Raw genomic sequence first — 20,284 nt, 5'->3', positions numbered from 1 at the left:
GATGGGATCTGGACGAGGACAAAAAATACACCGTCAAGTCAGCATATTCATGTCAGTTCATTGGTCCCATTGCCAAGCCCGATGCTAACCTGATCTGCTGGAGGCTCGAGATTGAAAGAAAGGTGAGGTTTTTTCCTTTGGACCTTGGCTCGAAACAGACTCCCAACCACTGACAAGCTACGAGAACACGACGTGTTCACTCTGCCTCCAACTCCATGAAACTGCACATAACAATTTCACACAGGAAACAGCTATGACCATGATTACGCCAAGCTATTTAGGTGAGACTATAGAATACTCAAGCTTGGCATGCCCCTTGTGCTATCCTTCCTTCCTGCTAACGTTTCAGTCCATCTCTCATTGGTGGAGTGTTTGGTCCCAGCGCAATAAAGTCCAGGCCGCCGCCGCTGCTTATTTCGCTTGGCACATTTGGAATGAGAGGAACAGGAGGGTCTTCAACGCCAACACTACAAGAAATATGTCAACTTATGACCTTCTGTCAGTGACCCTAGAAGAATTGGTCATAAATCTATGACCATTTTAGACCAATTTGTCAAAAGCTGTTCGGGGGGCTCCAAACCCTAAACCATTGCGACCATTTTAGTCAGAAAGGTCGTAATTTCCTTACACGAAATGATCATAAAGCAGATAGCACTAGTCCGCTGCTTTATTTCTAGCTGATCATGACCAATATAGATGGTCATAACCTTGTCAATTGTGGTGGATTGGTATGACTTGGCGCCACCTCATCAGTTTTCCCTATGTGTCATGTCCATGTGTCAATTTTTGCCCTAGGTTGTGAAGAAACCTATATTTCTGTCATTCCGAAAATTCCCAAAAAAATCTCATAAATTCTTTGGGTCATATCTTCGTCAAATATGTAAAAATACTTCCTTGCCTAGTTCAAAAATAATTCAACAATATTCATTTTCCTATTCTGTTCACAACATCACTTTATGAAGGAAGTGCTATTTATATATTCTTGATTGCCCTCGGAATTCTTGGGCACTCTTTCCTATCCAAATCATTGCCGCATGACAAAATTCAGCTCCATTTGCCTGGCAAATCTTGCTCGGAAAATTTCCAAAGTTTTTGTCCACCTAGAAGCATTGTGAAGGAAGTATCTTTTTTATATATCCAAATGACATGAAATTTATACAGTTACTTCATATGCCCAAATTATCACCCTCCTCCAAATTGCAGCTCGGCCAAATTATCTATGTGAGCCCAGGTTCAATTTATATTTTATGGCCAGATTGGCACGTTGCAAAGCAAGTGTTATCTAGACCCCTCCTATTAACCTCAAACTCTTTGGGCACTCTTCCATACCCAAATCATTGCCACATGATAATATTCAGCTCCATTTTCCTAGTAAATCTTTCTCAGTAAATTTCCAAAGTTTCTACCTCGAGAGAAGCTTTGTGAAGTAAGTACTATCTAGGCTTACCCAAATGATCTAAAAATCTACCAAGGCATAACCATACCTATGTAACTTACCTACACCAAATTTGAGCTCATTTCATTCATCCAATTTCTCTCACTAGTTTTCCCAAGTTTCTGTCCATATAAGAGCATTGTGAAGGAAGTACCACTTTGGCATGTCCAAATGGTATCAATTTTCTACGGTGCTTTCCAATGCCCAAATAATCATCCTCCACCAAATTTCAGCCCAATCCATTCATTATTTTGAGCCCAGCTTCAACATTCATATTTCTGTCCAGTGTGGTACTTTGCAAAGCAATTACCACCTAGGCTCCTCCTTTTGACCTGAAATTTGTGAAGACATTCTTCTTAGTAGATGATCATCCTCAGCAAAAACTCACGCCCATTGGCCATGTGCATTTCCCGTACCGCTAATCAAACACTTGGCTGCTAATTCATGTTTGAGCATCGATCGGTCTCCGCATGAGAATCTTATGTTGTAATTTTCTTCCTAGAACCTACCTGGGGATTGCCCAACCCACTAGACATGCCTAGGCTGCCCAGAACACATGGCAACCCCACGGTCACGCGGTGACCACGCGTCGGGCATGCGAGCTTACGCGCTCTAGAGTTGGGGGCCTTGGCCACCGCCCAAACCTCGACGTATCGCCATAAAACCATGTATTTATGATTAAATAGGTACTTATGTAACTATAAATGATTTTTGGAAAAAAATAAATAGTAAACTATGAGGCAGCTGCAGTTCAAATTTGACCCGCTTCCTACTAAATCGGCGGGAATTTGTCTTTTTCACCAGAGGTGGATCAAAACTTTTGACGCCCAAAAATTTTGTCAATTGTGCATTAAATATGGACTAGTATTTTATAAAAATGATTTGGTCCAATTTTGCAACAATTATTTGGGAGGTCCTTCACAAAAAAACCTCCTTTTGGGCACTCGGAAAATGGAAAATGGTTTTTTCGTCCAAAGAAAATGAAAACTTCCTTAGGCAACATTGTTTGCCATTCCAATATACACCCTTGTGCACAATATGGGATCATTTGAACAAATTATGCCATGAATGTGGCCATAAGATTGATCACTTGGCTTGAAAGCCATTGATATCCACACGTGATAGCTCGATTTTGAGAACACTTTTTTAAAATAATTGCCATATTACAAGTTTGTTATTTTTCCTGGGAACTTGGCCACATATAATGACACAATGTGAAGGTTTCCCAATTTTTTGATATTTTTTTTTTGAATTTTTTATGCCCGTTTCAAAATGCGGTCAAAACAGCGGGAATGACCGTTCCTAGCTAGTGGTTGAATCTAGATTTTTTTTGGTGTTTCTCTGATTAAATAGGTACTTATATACCTAGAAATGATTTTTGGAAAAAATAAATAGCAAACTATGAGGCAGCTGCAGTTCAAATTTGACCCGCTTCCTACTAAATCGGCGGGAATTTGTCTTTTTCACCAGAGGTGGATCAAAACTTTTGACGCCCAAAAATTTTGTCAATTGTGCATTAAATATGGACTAGTATTTTATAAAAATGATTTGGTCCAATTTTGCAACAATTATTTGGGAGGTCCTTCACAAAAAAACCTCCTTTTGGGCACTCGAAAAATGGAAAATGGTTTTTTCGTCCAAAGAAAATGAAAACTTCCTTAGGCAACATTGTTTGCCATTCCAATATACACCCTTGTGCACAATATGGGATCATTTGAACAAATTATGCCATGAATGTGGCCATAAGATTGATCACTTGGCTTGAAAGCCATTGATATCCACACGTGATAGCTCGATTTTGAGAACACTTTTTTAAAATAATTGCCATATTACAAGTTTGTTATTTTTCCTGGGAACTTGGCCACATATAATGACACAATGTGAAGGTTTCCCAATTTTTTGATATTTTTTTTTGAATTTTTTATGCCCGTTTCAAAATGCGGTCAAAACAGCGGGAATGACCGTTCCTAGCTAGTGGTTGAATCTAGATTTTTTTTGGTGTTTCTCTGATTAAATAGGTACTTATATACCTAGAAATGATTTTTGGAAAAAATAAATAGCAAACTATGAGGCAGCTGCAGTTCAAATTTGACCCGCTTCCAACTGAATCGACGGAAATTTGTCTTTTTCACGAGAGGTGCATCAAAACTTTTTACACCCAACCATTTTGTCAATTGTTCATTAAATATGTCCTAGTATTTTATAAAATTGATTTCGTCCAATTTTGCAACAATTATTTGGGAGGTCCTTCACAAAAAACCTCCTTTTGGGCACTCAAAAAATGAAAAATTGATTTTTCATACAAAGAAAATGAAAACTCTCTTAGGCAACATTGTTTGCCATTCCAATATGCACCCTTGTGCACAATATGAGATTATTTGAACAAACTAGGCAATGAATGTGGCCATAAGATTGATCATTTGACTTGAAAGCCATGAATCTTCACACATGATAGCTCGTTTCTGAGAACACTTTTTTAAAAAAATTGCCGTATTACAAGTTTATTATTTTTCCTGGGAACTTGGTCACATATGATGACACAATGCGAAGGTTTTTCAATTTTTTGATTTTTTTTGAATTTTTTATGCCCATTTCAAAATGGGGTCAAAACGGCGGGAATGACCGTTCCTAGCTAGTGGTTGAATCTTGGAATTGTTTTGGTGTTTCTCTGATTAAATAGATACTTTTGTAACTAGAAATGATTTTTATAAAAAATAAATAGCAAACTATGAGGCAGCCGCAGTTCAAATTTGATCCGCTTCCAGCTGAAACGGCGGAAATTTGTCTTTTTCACCAGAGGTGGATCAAAACTTTTTACACGCAACCATTTGGTCAATTGTGCATTAAATATGGCCTAGTTTTTTATAAAATTGATTTGGTCCAATTTTGCAACAAATATATGGTAGGTCCTTCACAAAAAAAACTCATTTCAGGCACTCGGAAAATGGAAAATGAATTTTTCGTGCAAAGAAAATGAAAACTCTCTTAGGCAACATTGTTTGCCATTCCAAGATGCACCCTTGTGTAAAATATGAGATCATTTGAACAAACTCCCTTGATTTGGTTCAATTTTGCAACATAGATTTGTAGGCATTTAATTTTTTTTTTAGAAATTTGGGTTCAAATTTTGGATATTTGAGCGCGCGCCAGCCAACCAATGAGAAGCGAGGAACCACGTCCACGCGGATCACCAAGTTGGGCACGATCTGAGCCATCCATCACGCGCCCATCCAACGGTGGATCTTCTCCTGAAAGACCAAAACCCTAACCCACCTACCCACCCACCCTTTCCTTCTCCAGATCCAATCGAGGCTGCCGCGCCGTCCTCTCCCTTGTCGCGACCTAGTCTCCGCCACCGCCGCCAACCCCACCCACCACCGCCGCCCCCACCCACCGCCGACCTCGTCTTCGCCATCCCTCTCCCCTCGCCTTCATCCGGCGTGCGTGCGTGCGTCCAACCGGCCCCAAAAATGAAGACATGGAGCTTGCTCCTCCTCGTCCCACCCAATCGCCGCCGCCGCCGACCTCCTCCCTCTCCCCCAATCCCAACCCCACCGGCGGCGAGCTCGTCTCTCCGAGGCCCATCCTCTGCCCTCCACCCCACCGCGGGCGCCCTTAGTCTCTCCTTCATCTCCCTACGCTCCAGCTCGGGGGGCCGCGGCCGTGCACCCAGATCGAGAGGGGAGGCCGTGTTGCTCTTGCTGCGGCCGGATCCAAGGCCAAGCCCGTGGGGTCCTGCTCGGGCTCCTCGCAGGGGCCACGGCGGCGGGATCCACAACCACGGCGGGTCCGAACCCTAGCCGCCGCAGTGCGTCACCGGCACGACCCCCGCACCTCCGACGGGCAACGGCACCAAGGATCGCTCTACGTGGGCCTTCATCAGCGCCAGCTTCACCACCGGGACCTGCAGCCTCCTCCTCCGGCGTTCATCTGCATCAGGGCAGGTAACCCCGCCAATCCCCTTTCCTTGTGCTCTCTTGGTGATGCAAAATCCGATTCTTCTTGGCCACTGAAACTCGAGCAGTTCTTCAGTCTGTCGGTCTAGCATTGCAATGGTTGGTTATTTAGCCTGGGTTTACAAATTACAAGGAACCTAGTGTATCTAGTGTTATGTACCTGGCGGAGAATGACTTGATATTGTATCTAGTGTACTCCAGTTTCATGGGCAGACTGATGATGGATGTTGCGAGCGTTCATTGTTTCTGCACCCTACGTACGTATCAAGATCAAGACTCTGTTTGCCGACAGACTAACCGCAGCGTCTCCTGTTTTGTTTCTCTGGTTGAGAGTAGTCTGACATCGCCGTGGCGGCAAGTTTGGGTGGGCTATATTGCACTGAACTGCACTGCACTGGGTATGCACATTCAAGTCATGCACGGACAGCAGCATTTCCAGTGTCCAATTCCATCCACCTCCTACAAAGAACACAGCCACACCACCGGACTCAATTACTCTACATGGAGAACTCATCTCTGCAGCCAAATTTACCACACTTGTGTTAAGATCTGCGCACCTTCACAACTCACGATCAGCATCAACCTTCGTCTTGTTAGTGTTTGAGCACGTCTAGATGAGATAGCTGCAAACGACGCTTCATCGAACACAGGCACAATTAGAGTGACGTGAGAAGCAAGTGGGTCATCTTGGCATGGGGTTGCTTAGCAATGTTAGTATGCACACATTAGAAACAACCTGATTTTGTTCTTGTCCCCTGTATTCGGCGGTGTCGGTTAAGAGACAATGGGTTAATCATGCCAGGCAGGACACTTGCATCCATCCAACCGTGAGGGCTAGCTTGATACAAGCGCATCCATAATATAATAGGATGTTTATGATTCGTGTATGGAGGCACTCTGAACATTTTTTTTGTTTGCACAATAATAATACTGAATTTGTGTGATCTGTCTGATTGCTTATGCTTCTGGCAGATGAGCGATTTTATTTGACAGATGGATTGTAACTTGCCTAGTGAACTATAAACTAATTTTTGAAATATCTCCACAATCAATTGATTTCTGGTTGCTGCAAAATGGAAGCATGGTAGAAATTAAAAAAATTGTGTGATTGCACCTGATAGCAAAGCAGTACTACTTGCAGGCGTTACGTTTTTTGATCCCCCTTGTTTCCTGCTGTGTGTACTGAGAAAGTTTGTTTTTGCAGCTAAGAGGGCATGGGCCTCGACCTCCACGGACGGTGGCCAGATCGAGCGGAGCTTCCCTTCCTCTGCCTGGCGGGGCAAGGACAAGGACAAGCAGCAACATCATCGCATCATCAAGGTTCGATCCCCCTTGTTGCAATCCCTCCCTCCCTCATGTTGAATTGATGTTGAATTCAAGCCAAGGTACCCGTGATTAACCTCTTGGTAATGATGCTCTAAATACTGTTTGCTACTGTTACACTGTCTTGTTGATTTCTTTTAACAATCATACCTAGCTAAAATCTTCTTGTCCACAGCAGAGCAGCCTCATCCTCTTCATGCTGGCTCGACTGCCTCTGATTCTTCCTGTTTGCTGCCTTGCCTTGCAGATGCGGCAGCTCAAGGGCGAGGTCGACATCTTCTCCAGGGCCGACGGGTCGGCGCTGTTCGAGATGGGCAACACCAGGGTCATCGCTGCCGTCTACGGCCCCTGAGAGGTAATCGCTTTTTCTTTGCACACCAACTCTTCTATTCGATGCCATGGCTGTTAGGGCTTTGGCTCCCGGGAGGTCTCTAGTTAATGATCGGTATTGAGAGATTTTGGTGGTTACTTATGCTTATTGTGTATCACATTGAAAAAGAAAATGCACAATGAGCTTACCTTTGTATATCAGGATTTTTTCTTCATCGGTTACTGGTATTTGGCTTCTATGTGCTAACTAAACCTGATCAGTATGTATACTTCTTTGATGTTGTATAATATTGGTGTCAAAGGAGTTAATTTAAACCGGATATGATCTACTGGAACAATTTTTTTGCTGTTCAAACGGTTAAATTCTGGTTCTTTGTTTCAAACATCTAAATGATGTTTAATTTGTCCTTCTATGCTTACATGATAAAAATGTCGCATTTATAGGATTGTAAACCTGATGTGATTGGAGTAGTATTTACTTGCTGCTGATAGTAACTACTTGTATCCACTGATTTCGATGCCTCATTTTGCTTGTTTTACTTTATTTATGCACACAGACTGCCTACAAGTTAATGTGCTTTTAGATTTGCCTTTATTTTGCTCCTTACCATATTGTTTGATAACTTGCAGATGCTGTACTTCATTCGTGTTTCATCGTGGGCTCCAAGAAGTGAAGAAGCATTGAGTTCTAGCTCATTGGAGCTAGTTATACTCTGATAGATAGTTATATTTTGATATTTAGTTGTGTTCTTGGTGGCTGTAAACCTGATGTGAAGTATGTTCGATTATGAACGTGGTGTATGTTTGATTTTAAGGTGCCAAATTTGGTTGTTGAAGTATTACTTCTGTTTTCAGTCAGTTCTGATTTAAATATTTGTTTTTATTTACTAGAAAATCAAAATTTGAAGAACATGACTCTCACCATTGGGACCCACTCAAACCCATCTGACTATTGGATATGTCTTAAAAAAAGAAATGTAACTAAAAAAGGAAATGTAACTGTTGAGCCAAAAAGGCCATGGCCCAAAAAAGAAAGGCTCAATTGTTGGGTCAGGCCAATGTAGAAATCAAAACTATTAGAAAAAATAACCCATGTAGCTAGAGAAAATATACAGTAAAAAGGCTGAATTGTTGGGCTAGGCCCATGTATTTTGGTCATAAACGTCTACGACCATTCCAGAAGAAAGGTCGCTATAGTTAGTTTATGACCGCCAGCTTTTGACCTTATGTTTTTGATCACAAAAAGGTCACAAATTGAAAACAGTGACCATTCACCAATAGTGCTGGTCACAAGTTGACATATTTCTTGTAGTGCAAGTCTACCTCGGCGGATGGTGTGGCTTCTCTAATCAAAGCTGACTTGGACTTCCTGAGAGTTGCGTTGTAATTATATTGACGACTGCCCCCTCTTATGTATATTCCTACTCTTAAATGAAAAGGCAGAGCACCTGCCGTTCGAGTCAAAATAAACATTATGCTTACACTTAATTTTAAGCATTAGATCAGCATATGGGTTGTCATTAACCATCAAAACTGACTATAAAGCAAGATGTATTTTCAACCCCTCGAAAGGACCGCGGTCCCAAGGTAAACCAATTTTCACATGATCCATTCATTTGGCCCTCTACAGCATCGTGCGTTTTTGTTTTTCAATCGAGCGTGCATGCTAGTGGACTCACATTGTACCGCCGCCCGAGGGAAACAAGAGCGAAGGCGTTGTCTAAAGAACTAGTTACTTAACCAAAAAAGAGAAGGTGAAAGCACATAATGAGTTGAGTGACACGGACCGCAAAGGATTCAACTTTCCAGCGGCACGTACTATCAATACCTGCATGTCACAGCATCATGAGAACCATCCGAGAAAGCAGCACGCCTCATTGATCTACCTGGTTTTTAAGTCCGGCGTGCAAACGAAAGGGCTAACACGTAACCTATGGCTGTCCGAGGGAGGGAAAAAGTAGAAAAAGGCTTCATCCTCACCTTCGCGGGAAGGTGCAGCACAATGAATTTACATTGCTTGTACAAAAGAGGACGTAATCACGAGTACCATGAGTCTCGAATTAGCTAATATATAATTTCTGGTTCTTTGTGTTGTAAAGTAGGTTAGGAAGGCCACCACACCTTAGACAATATTTACCTTTCTGGGTGCACACACTGTACAGTAGCATACTTTTTTTTTTGCACACACTGAGTACAAGTCAAGTCATGTACATATCGACCTGTCAAAACTGAAAAGATAGCAAAATGTTAGCCTTTGCATAAAGGAAAACTAGCCAACAAGTAAAATTACAAACAAGACTGAAAAATACTCTAAGCTCGACACTGAAGTCCACCACCTGTCTCTGACACCACCACAGCAGTCACCAAAGGAAAAAATGATGGATCATCTCCACACCCGAGTCGACTCGACTTCATTGCTGATATGCCACTTTGCGCACCTCCCAGGTGGCTCGTCATAGACGAAATCATTACCGTTGAAACGAATCAAATCGAGGCAACACCCTAGACACGCCATCAAACTTCAGATCTGGCACCCCCACACGACTAAGACATCGGAGGAGAAAACCATACCTGTCATCCACAAACCATGAACCCAGGACACGACCCACCATCTTCTAGATGCCGCTGATGTACACCACAATCTGCATCTGCTCCTGGACTACCTCCCAAAGTTCTCGCCGGCACAATAAAAGAGTAGACCACAATAAAAGAGTAAAGTTTCATTCATATGTTTTTGGGTTCTACTCATACATTTTTTGAAAATCTTCCATAATGTTGTTGATAAAGCCATTTGAAAACCTAAAAACATATGAATGACACTCTACTCAAGTCGTCAGGAAGCCATCACAAACATCTTTCTGCGCAGCTCAGTCTTGACGATCTTTGTTGCCTAGAAGTCGCGTATAACTGTTTTCCTAACCATTAGTAAAAGCAATGCCAGCTAAATCACAAAATGATTCTCTAGAGTCAAGGCAAGAGAATTCCAAACAACTCTGAAGATAGCTCATCCAAGCAATGGTAAAATCAGTGCTAAAAGATATTGACTGAGCTAATAGAAATATAATTTTTGCCCACAAAATATACCAAGCCAAAAAAAAACCTTAGAATGTTATCTATTGCATAGCTAGAGTTGGTTTCGGCCACTCCCCCATATGCCGCCCAAAGTACCCTCAAAGCCTCCTTAAATACCACACCCATGACATGTTTACAGTTTGATTTTGTTAGATTCAGAATTGGCTATTGCAATGGAAGACTTGGTTTCCGACTAGACTAGATCTAGTCTTTTTTGGTTTCGGATCGATTTTGCGCAATGTTTACTAAAACAAGCATACCTTTCTCATACAAAGTCGCTTTTTTTACGTACGACCACCCAAATTGTTCAGAAAAAACACGTGCATAAGAATGTTTTTTTTTTCAAAAGTCAAGGTAGGGCAGCCTCCCTACCTTTCCCTAAGGGGAGCTTTGCATCTGTCCCGGTAGCTTTTATCCCTGGGGCGTAAGTTCTCCAAGAAATCATGGGGATCGGGCGCTCCATCATAGGACTCGTAGGTTCTTGATCCCACAAACGGAAGAATCTCAATGTATCCCCACCTTTGCACCACTGGGCTAAGGTTGCCCCCCATGATATGTGGATATGCATATTTAATTCACGAAAATATGATAATCAATACACAAACTTGACCAAAGGGCTACAAATGGGTCACAGGCTCATCTTGGCATGATTTTTTGTTATTACCAAGCGTAAGATAATCGATGGTTCTTTATATTGCAACAAAAGACGTAAACTAAGGCACCGAACTTGAGCGGCTCCACTCCACAGGCATCTGCCTGGGCTACGGATCCTCGCACTATCCCAATGACATCTTCTTTACAGAGTTCCTCGACTAAATTCTGGTATAACAGCGCTGGTGTGAATACAATAATGTACTCGCAAGTAACGTAACCACAAATTATAAGTTCCAGGCATGTCAACTTAAGAACGACTAGAATAGCATCTAAACATGGCAAGCTCTCGTTAGGCGAATTCCCAATAACAACAGGCGTATCACGCATATAGACCAGAACTTGCGCTTGCGCCATATATAACAATCAATCAACGGGACACCAGGTATGAAATTCGCCGTGTTTGCACAAATTTCATCCAATTGGTTCATAAAGTAACTAAATGTATGCAGGCAGTCTGGCAGTGTTGGACGGCGGCCTCCTTCATCTGTGGCAAACGGATGCGGGAGGAAATTTGCGGGTCGCCGTGGGAGATGCCCTTAACCATCAAAACTGTCCATAAAGCTAGATGCACACTTCCACTTGAGCACCTAAGATGGGACCGCAGCTAACGGCCTTTGGTTCATGTTGCTTTTGGTTTTCAATCGAGCGTGCATGCGAGTGGGCTCACACACTGTACGCATGGCCGTCTCCCGATGCCTTGGACTATCAATACTACTAGCATAGCCAGTGCTCACGATGAGAACCATCCGAGAAATCACCTCGGCACATCGATGTAGGCTATAGATTTTTAAGTCTGGCGTGCAATCGAAAGCGCAAACACGGTGAGGCTGTCCGAGGGAAAAAGTCTGACAAAGCTTCATCATCTCCTTTGCTTAAAGGTGCACCACAATGAATTTATGTTGTTAGAAAAATTAATTGCTCGGAAAATTGGCTAAAGGTGAATCCTGACAGTAGCATCCTTGGCCTCTAAGCATCATATAACCATCGTTCAGAGGAAAAAAGAAACATATACTGAGCCACTGAGCCACTGCTCCGTTCTCGTAGTAAGCCTTCATATATATACACCACCGTATCTCCCTTCCCAGCAAACGCAGTCGATCTACAGGTGCCAGTGTTACTAACTCAGAGGACCATGTTGAGCGGTGCACCTAGCAAGCCACAGATGCGTATAGGTGCAAATCGAGCAACACGGGAAACCAAAGGTAAGTAATTCATATCCGGCAAAGAGGAAAATGTTTGTACTCCCTCTGTAAACTAATATAAGAGCGTTTAGATCACTACTGCTTCATAGTGAGAAGTAGTACTGTAAATTTCTAGATGCTTCTCTCGAATCAGATTATTTGCAACAAGTGTCTTGCTCAACTTTCGTTACTAGGGTTAAATTTCATGAATCATGCATCTTGCTGCATAATATCTATTTGAAGTAGCGGAAAACGTACATCGCTCTAGTAAAGTACTTCATTTTGGAAAGACTGTTGTTATCGCAATGCTATTGTCTCTGCTGATGATCATATGAAATTGTTGAACTAAAGCATACTTTGATGTAACCTCCCGAACAGAGTTCGAGTCACACGTTTTTTTCCTTCATTAATTACTGGGTATGGTTACCTGCAGGCGCACAACCTGATGAGTTTACTCCGTCGAATGACGAGGATGTGACTAGTAATAATGAAGACGAAGCAACAACAGAGATTGCCGGTGAGTACGTCATACTGATAGTTTCTATTGATAGCAGATAGCTTATCTTGCGAACATAGTACTGTTGCAAAGCTATAAATACAAGTAATATAGTGAGCCATTCCAAAAAAAGAAAGTAAATAATGAGAACTAGCATCTTTGTTTTCCCAAGATTGTTCATAAAGATATACCCGTACCAAATCGTCTCATGTTGCACTTCATGGTATATATGAGGATGAAGGCTAGCTTCGCTGTGAAATTGGGGATTCTAATTTTTGGATGTGGTTGAGCGGAGAAAATCTGGAAAACTGGAATAGTTCCATATCTTCTATTTTACATTTGGCTAATGCCTGATTATATTTGTTGGGTTTTCTAAGTGGCTAGTTTGCTATCATCAATCAAATATACAAAGTAATGTAAACTTCTGTTGACCCAAAAATTTATCATATTTGGTATGTTAAAACGGCCCTCTCGCCCGAAAGATTCAGATTTTTATTTGTTTTTCCATTGTTAGTGTTGTTCCTACCTGCTATTAAAACGTGGTTAAGAGAAATTTTCCTTCTATCGAGTCCATGTTGCTTGTTTTGCCAATAAAACTGATTCTCTTCAATGTTTATTTTCCTGCCTAATTCTGAATGTGGTGTAAGGTGCAGTGGTCCATAGCTTTGTGACTTTTGGGGTCATACGAAATTGTCGAACTAAAGCATACTTCGATGAAGTGGTTCTTCTACACCCCAGCTCGGTGCACCCACTCTACACCCACGCAATAAAACATAGCAAAACATTTCAAAAAGATCTGAAATTTTGTAAGAACTATGATGAAAATGTTATAGATGCTTGCAAAGTTAGGTGGTCAAATGACATCCGAGGAGCTCTGTACAATTTTTTTTTACTGAAAATTACCCAAAATGTACATGCACTGTTTGAACACAACTTGTATTTTTTTTGTGTGCAGAGCTCCCGGATGTCATTTTACCACCAAATTTTGCAACCATCTATAACATTTTTTCATAATCATTCCCACAAAATTTCACTTTTTTGAAATATTTTGATATGGTTTTTTGCGTGGGTGTAGCGTGGCTGCACCGAGCTGGGGTTCAGCCATTACTTTCCCTACTTGAATTTAAGAGGATAACCTCTCCTGCAGAGTTTGTGTTTCACATTAATTTGTTCATTAATTAATTACTGGATATGCCAAAGGTGGTGCAATGGGAACTGAACCTAATAAGTCAACTCTGCCGAAAGACCAGGATTTGTCGGATAAAATTGTCATCGAAAATCCACCTTTGCCTCTTGATCAAGTAATAGTAAGCCATTCCACCAAAAGTAAGAAACATTCTGAAATTCGCATGGGCTCCAATTTCAGCATCACTATATTAGTTTTGGACAATCGAAGAGATCGCTCCCATAGTGTACACACCGAAACCTCTTTATCTATATTATTGCAGCTAAGTCTTGCACCTTGTTTTTATACTATAGTTAATCTAATACAATCGTCCATACGTAACATGCAGATTATATCCAACTGCGCAAAAAATTCCATGGCTTAATGGAAAACATCCTAAAGGGGATTGATATTTTCATTGCCTCCGGTGATGGTAGAGCTCCAATGGAAGCATCTGTCATGTCGTGCGACGTTAACGTTACCATTGCGTTTGGGGATCTTGGCAGGGTGAGCTTGGTCACCAATATTTTCTACTCACGACTCAAAATTGAAGTGTATTAGTTGAATGTAATTTCATATCTCTCTTTCAACTTAAAGAAATTCAGGTTTACTTGTGAAGACAAAAACCCTGCGATCCCTTCTTCAGCGGAACAGGTACCTCCCTCCCACGGTCCCACCACCCAACTTCTCTCCCTATCATTACGTAGCAAACATATATATGTCCCGACCCAGTGATCCTGACATGTCATTTCTTTCCTTCACTAGGGCATGAACGACTGTGGCACCCATAATTTCCACGTAAAGTACTTGGGCAACATCAGCGGAGCATCAGCTGATGGTATGGAGGACGAAAACGAATCGCTGGACCCAAAGGACTAAAAGGAATCGCCGAAGTAAAAGGGAAAAACTAAGAATATGGATTTGATAATAACGGACAAACGTTGCTCTGTTCACATTCGTCCCTATAGGACATCATGTTGGCCAATATATTTGTACTTTATCATTCTATCGTGTGGATTCATGTTTGACTATTATTACTGTTATGATATGTAATTGTGATGAATAAATGATGCTTGTAAACTTGATATAATATATGTATTGGTGTGGTTTTCTTATTATTTTCTGGAGAGGATTGTGGTTCTGTTTTTACTAATGTGCTTTGTGGCTCTTACTAACAATGAGAAGACCTACAATCTGCACTTGAGTCATAGTCATTTACATACATGCCCTCCCATCAACACCACACTCCACCGTTTCCTCTCCTCGCTCTTGCCACTTCCTGTTTGTGGCAATGCTCTAGAGATAGAAGACAAGGAAGAGGAGCAGCCCTGCTGACCTAGGCACATGGGAAGAACTGCACTTCGTTAATCAGGAGCACGTCAGCAGGGCAAGAAAGAATCTTAGCAGTTGCAGCCGATCCTCTCCATCAAGCAATGTCCATTGCCTCCCACGGTAGGCGTGGTAATGGTTCTCTATCTCTCGAAACTCATGTTTATTGCACCATTGTTTGCTGGTAGTCAAAGGGAATCGCTCATGCCAATTTATCCAAAAGTATCAAGTTTTGCATGCATGGAAAGTAGGCGTTATGCAATTGATTGCATTATTGACGTGTGTATTTATTGTGATATGGCAACACACGTGTCCCAGGAGTGTCCTCTGTTGACTATGCCAAAACCAACACCAACAATGTATGGCATGGACATTGATAAATTTGTTGTTTCTTTGAGATTCCAAAAACTCTGGGAATTCCAAGAGAGTGGAAAGATTGGTCATATCAGTGTTTCTGTCAAGTGATGATAGCGCGGGAGATTGTGCATCACCTATAATGGCTCGTGCTCGATGACATCTAAAGGGATATTCAATCTATGGATTCGTCCTATTCTCCTTGACAACTGATTCATCAACCAGCGTCGATCACTCGTGGTAGATGCTTGAGTTAATCTTCAAACCTTCACAGACTTTGTCTTCGTGAATCATAATTACTCTTGGTCACTGAAAGACTTGCCATCTAATTAACCATCTAGAGAGTTCATAGCTCTCTAGAGTAATAGGTGAATCGTACTGAACTTAGATACTAGTGATGCTAAACCATTATCTAATTTTTCGGCTCTGGATTTTTTCTCTCTGTGGATTTTGAACTATCACTCGGGAGAGGGTGCTCACACAATCTTCTCGGAATCACACGAAGCAACCCACGATGCACGTTGGACGGGGTGGGCTATTTATAGCCATGGTCTTCCTGAGGGAGAAAAGACCATTTTTAACATGACAACTAGTCAATATCCAACCGACACGTATCCAATAGTTGGATTTTGAGCACAACGGTAACATTACTTGAGGAACAAGTAATGCTAACTCCTCAGTCTGAGATCTCTCACAGCGAAGAAGAACTGCGTCTCTTGCTAGCAAGTATCTATTCGGAACAAAAAGATATTTCTCTCAACTCACATTAGATTTGGTTTAGCATGAGAGCATATGTTTCGAACACTATACTCCTCTTAATAGTATAGTGGTCCCATGCCTCAAGAAAGAGAAGAACAACAACGAAAGAAAATACTATGTCTTTTCTCTGTGTTTAAACTTCTCGGCTGCAATCAATTTCTTCACACAGGCACCGAACCAATTGCTTTTCGTCAACAATTTTTGGGGGTCACTTTAGATAGGCATAATCTTCGGTGATAATCCTTGTTGTCTCGCAGGAGGTTATCTTCGGAGTATGTTCCAAACTTCACATGACCTCAGGGACTTGTCACTCTGTGTGCACTAGCAAACACATTAGTCTATATTCTGTATGACAACAATCTCCAAAATACAAGGAGGCAAACTATTGCACCAACACAATCACACAAAGTGATGTATAATCAGGTTTGTCATGTAGAAGTCTTTCTACCGGAGTTGCATTGTTAATTACATGATTAGGCAACATGTTAATAGTGTGAAATGCAGATAGAAAAGCTTCATTCCAAAATTTTAAAGGCATGGATGCACTAGCTAAGAGAGCTATGCCAACTTCAGCAATGTGTATATGTTTGCATTCAGCAGACCCATTTTGTTGATGGACATGTGGGCATGACACTTGATGAGAGATGCCAAGAGTTTGAAGAAGAACTTTTTTTTATTCCTCTCCCCAATCAGAGCGAATAGCAATGATTTTGCTATCGAAATTCCATTCAACAAGAGCTTGGAAGTTTTGAAACACTTGAAAAGCATCGGGTCATTTCTTAAGTGAATAGATCCAAGAGTATCACCCCTTTTTCCCGCATAGTCAAGTTTGTCAGGTTTTTCCCTCGTGCAATGATTTTGCTATAATCAGGTTTGTCATAGTTTTGAAACATATTCCATTCAACAAGAGGAGTACGATGAATGGAAAGAAGATTCTTAGATGCACGAGGGACATGCAAAAAAAGTTCAGAGATGAATTGGTCGGTGAGGGGTTTTAACAACTGAATGGCCAACATGTTTGATCCGCATACCTAATCCACTTGCGGTGTGCACTTTATCTTGACCACTGTATTTTTCCCGCATAGTCACTTTCTCCAAATCACCGGTGATGTGGTCTGTGGCACCACTATACACATATCAGTTCATGTCTACCCCGTATGAGGCTTCAGCAGCACTAGCAACTTTCTCATCTTACAAGGAGTCACCATCATCTTCCTCGAAATGTTGCCAGCAGTCCTTGGCAGAGTGCCCTGGATAGGGCTGCAAACGAGTTAAGTTCGAGTGAGCTGGATTAGACTTAGCTCAACTTATACTAATGAGTGGGCTCAATCTGAGCGAAGCTCAAGGTCGAGCCATAAAAAAGGCTCATGCTCAGCTTGTAACAATCTTGAGTCGATCTTGAGCTAAATAAGATGATCTTTTTTAACAATGTAGCACAAATTTTCAAGCAATGCAGGCCACAACACAGCATAAGAAACTATTATATAATTCAAATTATTATCTCTCAACTGAAGACTAGTAATTAAAGTAAGAAATCATTGATGAATTGGAAAGAGAAGAAAACGATGGTGCGTCTGCTCTCAAACTTTAGACAAAATAGCATGATATTTAAAACATGTCTGACCACATACCATAACGGGCTAAATTTTCTCCGCACTCAATTAAGCTTTCATGTTTGGTAGTAGTAAAAACGAAAAACAAATTGTACACAACATATATGGTATTGTAAAAAATTGTCCCATTTATTTTTAATATTTATCAAAATAATATAATATAATTGTAGTATATCGGGCTATCGAGCTAAAATCGAGCGAGCCAGCATTGGCTCAAGATCAACTCGTTTCTCGATCGAGCTACATAAACTGTCCATACTCAACTCATTTCTTTTCTAGTCGAGCCACAATAGGAGTAGATCTCGAGTAGCTCACGAGCCTCGAGCTTTTCGTGCAGCCCTAGCCCTGGCTTGCGGAAAATTTCACACAGGATGGCATCAAGATGATTTTTTGTGGAGGTGCGATGGACTTTGTTGTTGCTGGAGGAGGGTCGTGTTGGAAATATGCCCTAGAGGCAATAATAAATTAGTTATTATTATATTTCCTTTTTCATGATAATCGTTTATTATCCATGCTAGAATTGTATTGATAGGAAACTCAGATACATGTGTGGATACATAGACGACACCATGTCCCTAGTAAGCCTCTAGTTGACTAGCTCGTTAATCAATAGATGATTACGGTTTCCTGACCATGGACATTGGATGTCATTGATAACGGGATCACATCATTAGGAGAATGATGTGATGGACAAGACCCAAACCTAAGCCTAGCACAAGATTGTGTAGTTCGTATGCTAAAGCTTTTCTAATGTCAAGTATCATTTCCTTAGACCATGAGATTGTGCAACTCCCGGATACCGTAGGAATACTTTGGGTGTGCCAAACGTCACAACGTAACTGGGTGACTATAAAGGTTCATTACGGGTATCTCCGAAAGTGTCTGTTGGGTTGGCACGAATCGAGACTGGGATTTGTCACTCCGTGTAAACGGAGAGGTATCTCTGGGCCCACTCGGTAGGACATCATCATAATGTGCACAATGTGATCAAGGAGTTGATCACGGGATGATGTGTTACGAAACGAGTAAAGAGACTTGCCGGTAACGAGATTGAACAAGGTATCGGGATACCGACGATCGAATCTCAGGCAAGTATCGTACCGCTAGACAAAGGGAATTGTATACGGGATTGATTAAGTCCTTGACATCGTGGTTCATCCGATGAGATCATCGTGGAACATGTGGGAGCCAACATGGGTATCCAGATCCCGCTGTTGGTTATTGACCAGAGAGTCATCTCGGTCATGTCTGCATGTCTCCCGAACCCGTAGGGTCTACACACTTAAGGTTCGGTGACGCTAGGGTTATAGAGATATTAGTATGCGGTAACCCGAAAGTTGTTTGGAGTCCCGGATGAGATCCCGGACGTCACGAGGAGTTCCGGAATGGTCCGGAGGTAAAGATTTATATATGGGAAGTCTTGTTTTGGTTGCCGGAAAAGTTTCGTGCATTATCGGTATTGTACCGGGAGTGCCGAAAGGGGTCCGGGGGTCCACCTGCCTTGGGGGGCCACATGGGCTGTAGGGGTGTGCGCCTTGGCCTATATGGGCCAAGGGCACCAGCCCCAAGAGGCCCATGCACCAAGAGATAAGGGAAAGGAAGAGTCCTAAAGGGGGAAGGCACCTCCTAGGTGCCTTGGGGAGGATGGACTCCTCCCTGGCCGCACCCTTCCTTGGAAGAAGGGCCAAGGCTGCGCCCCCCCCTCTCCCTTGGCCCTATATATAGTGGGGAGAAGGGAGGGCAGCCGCACCTAAGCCCTGGCGCCTCCCTCTCCCTCCCATGACACATCTCCCTCCTCCCGCAGCGCTTGGCGAAGCCCTGTTGGAATCCCGCTACTTCCACCACCACGCCGTCGTGCTGCTGGATCTCCATCAACCTCTCCTCCCCCCTTGCTGGATCAAGAAGGAGGAGACGTCGCTGCTCCGTACGTGTGTTGAACGCGGAGGTGCCGTCCGTTCGGTGCTAGGATTATCGGTGATTTGGATCACGACGAGTACGACTCCATCAACCCCGTTCTCTTGAACGCTTTCGCACGCGATCTACAAGGGTATGTAGATCCACTCCTCCCTCGTTGCTAGATGACTCCATAGATTGATCTTGGTGACGCGTAGGAAAATTTGAATTATTGCTACGTTGCCCAACAGTGGTATCAGAGCTAGGTCTATGCGTAGTTTCTATGCACGAGTAGAACACAAAGTAGTTGTGGGCGTTGATTTTGTTCAATATGCTTACCGTTACTAGTCCAATCTTGATTCAGTGGCATTGTGGGATGAAGCGGCCCGGACCGACCTTACACGTACTCTTACGTGAGACTAGTTCCACCGACTGACATGCACTAGTTGCATAAGGTGGCTAGCGGGTGTCTGCCTCTCCCACTTTAGTCGGATCGGATTCAATGAAAAGGGTCCTTATGAAGGGTAAATAACAATTGGCCTATCACGTTGTGGTTTTTGCGTAGGTAAGAAACGTTCTTGCTAGAAACCCATAGCAGCCACGTAAAACATGCAAACAACAATTAGAGGACGTCTAACTTGTTTTTGCAGGGTATGCTATGTGATGTGATATGGCCAAAGGATGTGATGAATGATATATGTGATGTATGAGATGATCATGTTCT

General features: G+C 42.3%; 1 protein-coding gene and 1 long non-coding RNA gene across 2 annotated transcripts; both read left to right on the top strand.

Moving 5' to 3' along the window:
* The first annotated feature begins 4,737 nt into the window (after nt 1-4,737).
* LOC125547893 lies at nt 4,738-7,902 on the top strand. Its single transcript, XR_007300826.1, has 4 exons — nt 4,738-5,379; nt 6,596-6,711; nt 6,962-7,069; nt 7,675-7,902. It is a non-coding gene; the product is annotated as an uncharacterized LOC125547893 (long non-coding RNA).
* Nucleotides 7,903-11,779: 3,877 nt separating this feature from the next.
* On the top strand, nt 11,780-14,730 carry LOC125547892. The gene is made up of 5 exons (XM_048711633.1): nt 11,780-11,972; nt 12,385-12,468; nt 13,962-14,119; nt 14,210-14,266; nt 14,378-14,730. The coding sequence occupies exons 1-5, from the start codon at nt 11,903-11,905 to the stop codon at nt 14,489-14,491; spliced, it is 483 nt and encodes a 160-aa protein (XP_048567590.1). The 5' UTR covers nt 11,780-11,902; the 3' UTR covers nt 14,492-14,730.
* Nucleotides 14,731-20,284: the final 5,554 nt, after the last annotated feature.

This window comes from Triticum urartu, chromosome 3 (genome assembly GCF_003073215.2).
Source record: "Triticum urartu cultivar G1812 chromosome 3, Tu2.1, whole genome shotgun sequence".
Classification (NCBI taxonomy): domain Eukaryota; kingdom Viridiplantae; phylum Streptophyta; class Magnoliopsida; order Poales; family Poaceae; genus Triticum; species Triticum urartu.
The sequence above is the reverse complement of the archived record's forward strand: the minus strand, read 5'-3'. Positions and strand labels throughout refer to the sequence as shown.

Coding starts and splice junctions, on each gene's coding strand:
- LOC125547892 (XM_048711633.1), top strand. CDS start 11,903: ATGTTGAGCGGTGCACCTAGCAAGCCACAGATGCGTATAGGTGCAAAT. Junction 12,469..13,961: donor AGCAACAACAGAGATTGCCG/GTGAGTACGTCA, acceptor CGTAACATGCAG/ATTATATCCAACTGCGCAAA. Junction 14,120..14,209: donor CGTTTGGGGATCTTGGCAGG/GTGAGCTTGGTC, acceptor TTCAACTTAAAG/AAATTCAGGTTTACTTGTGA.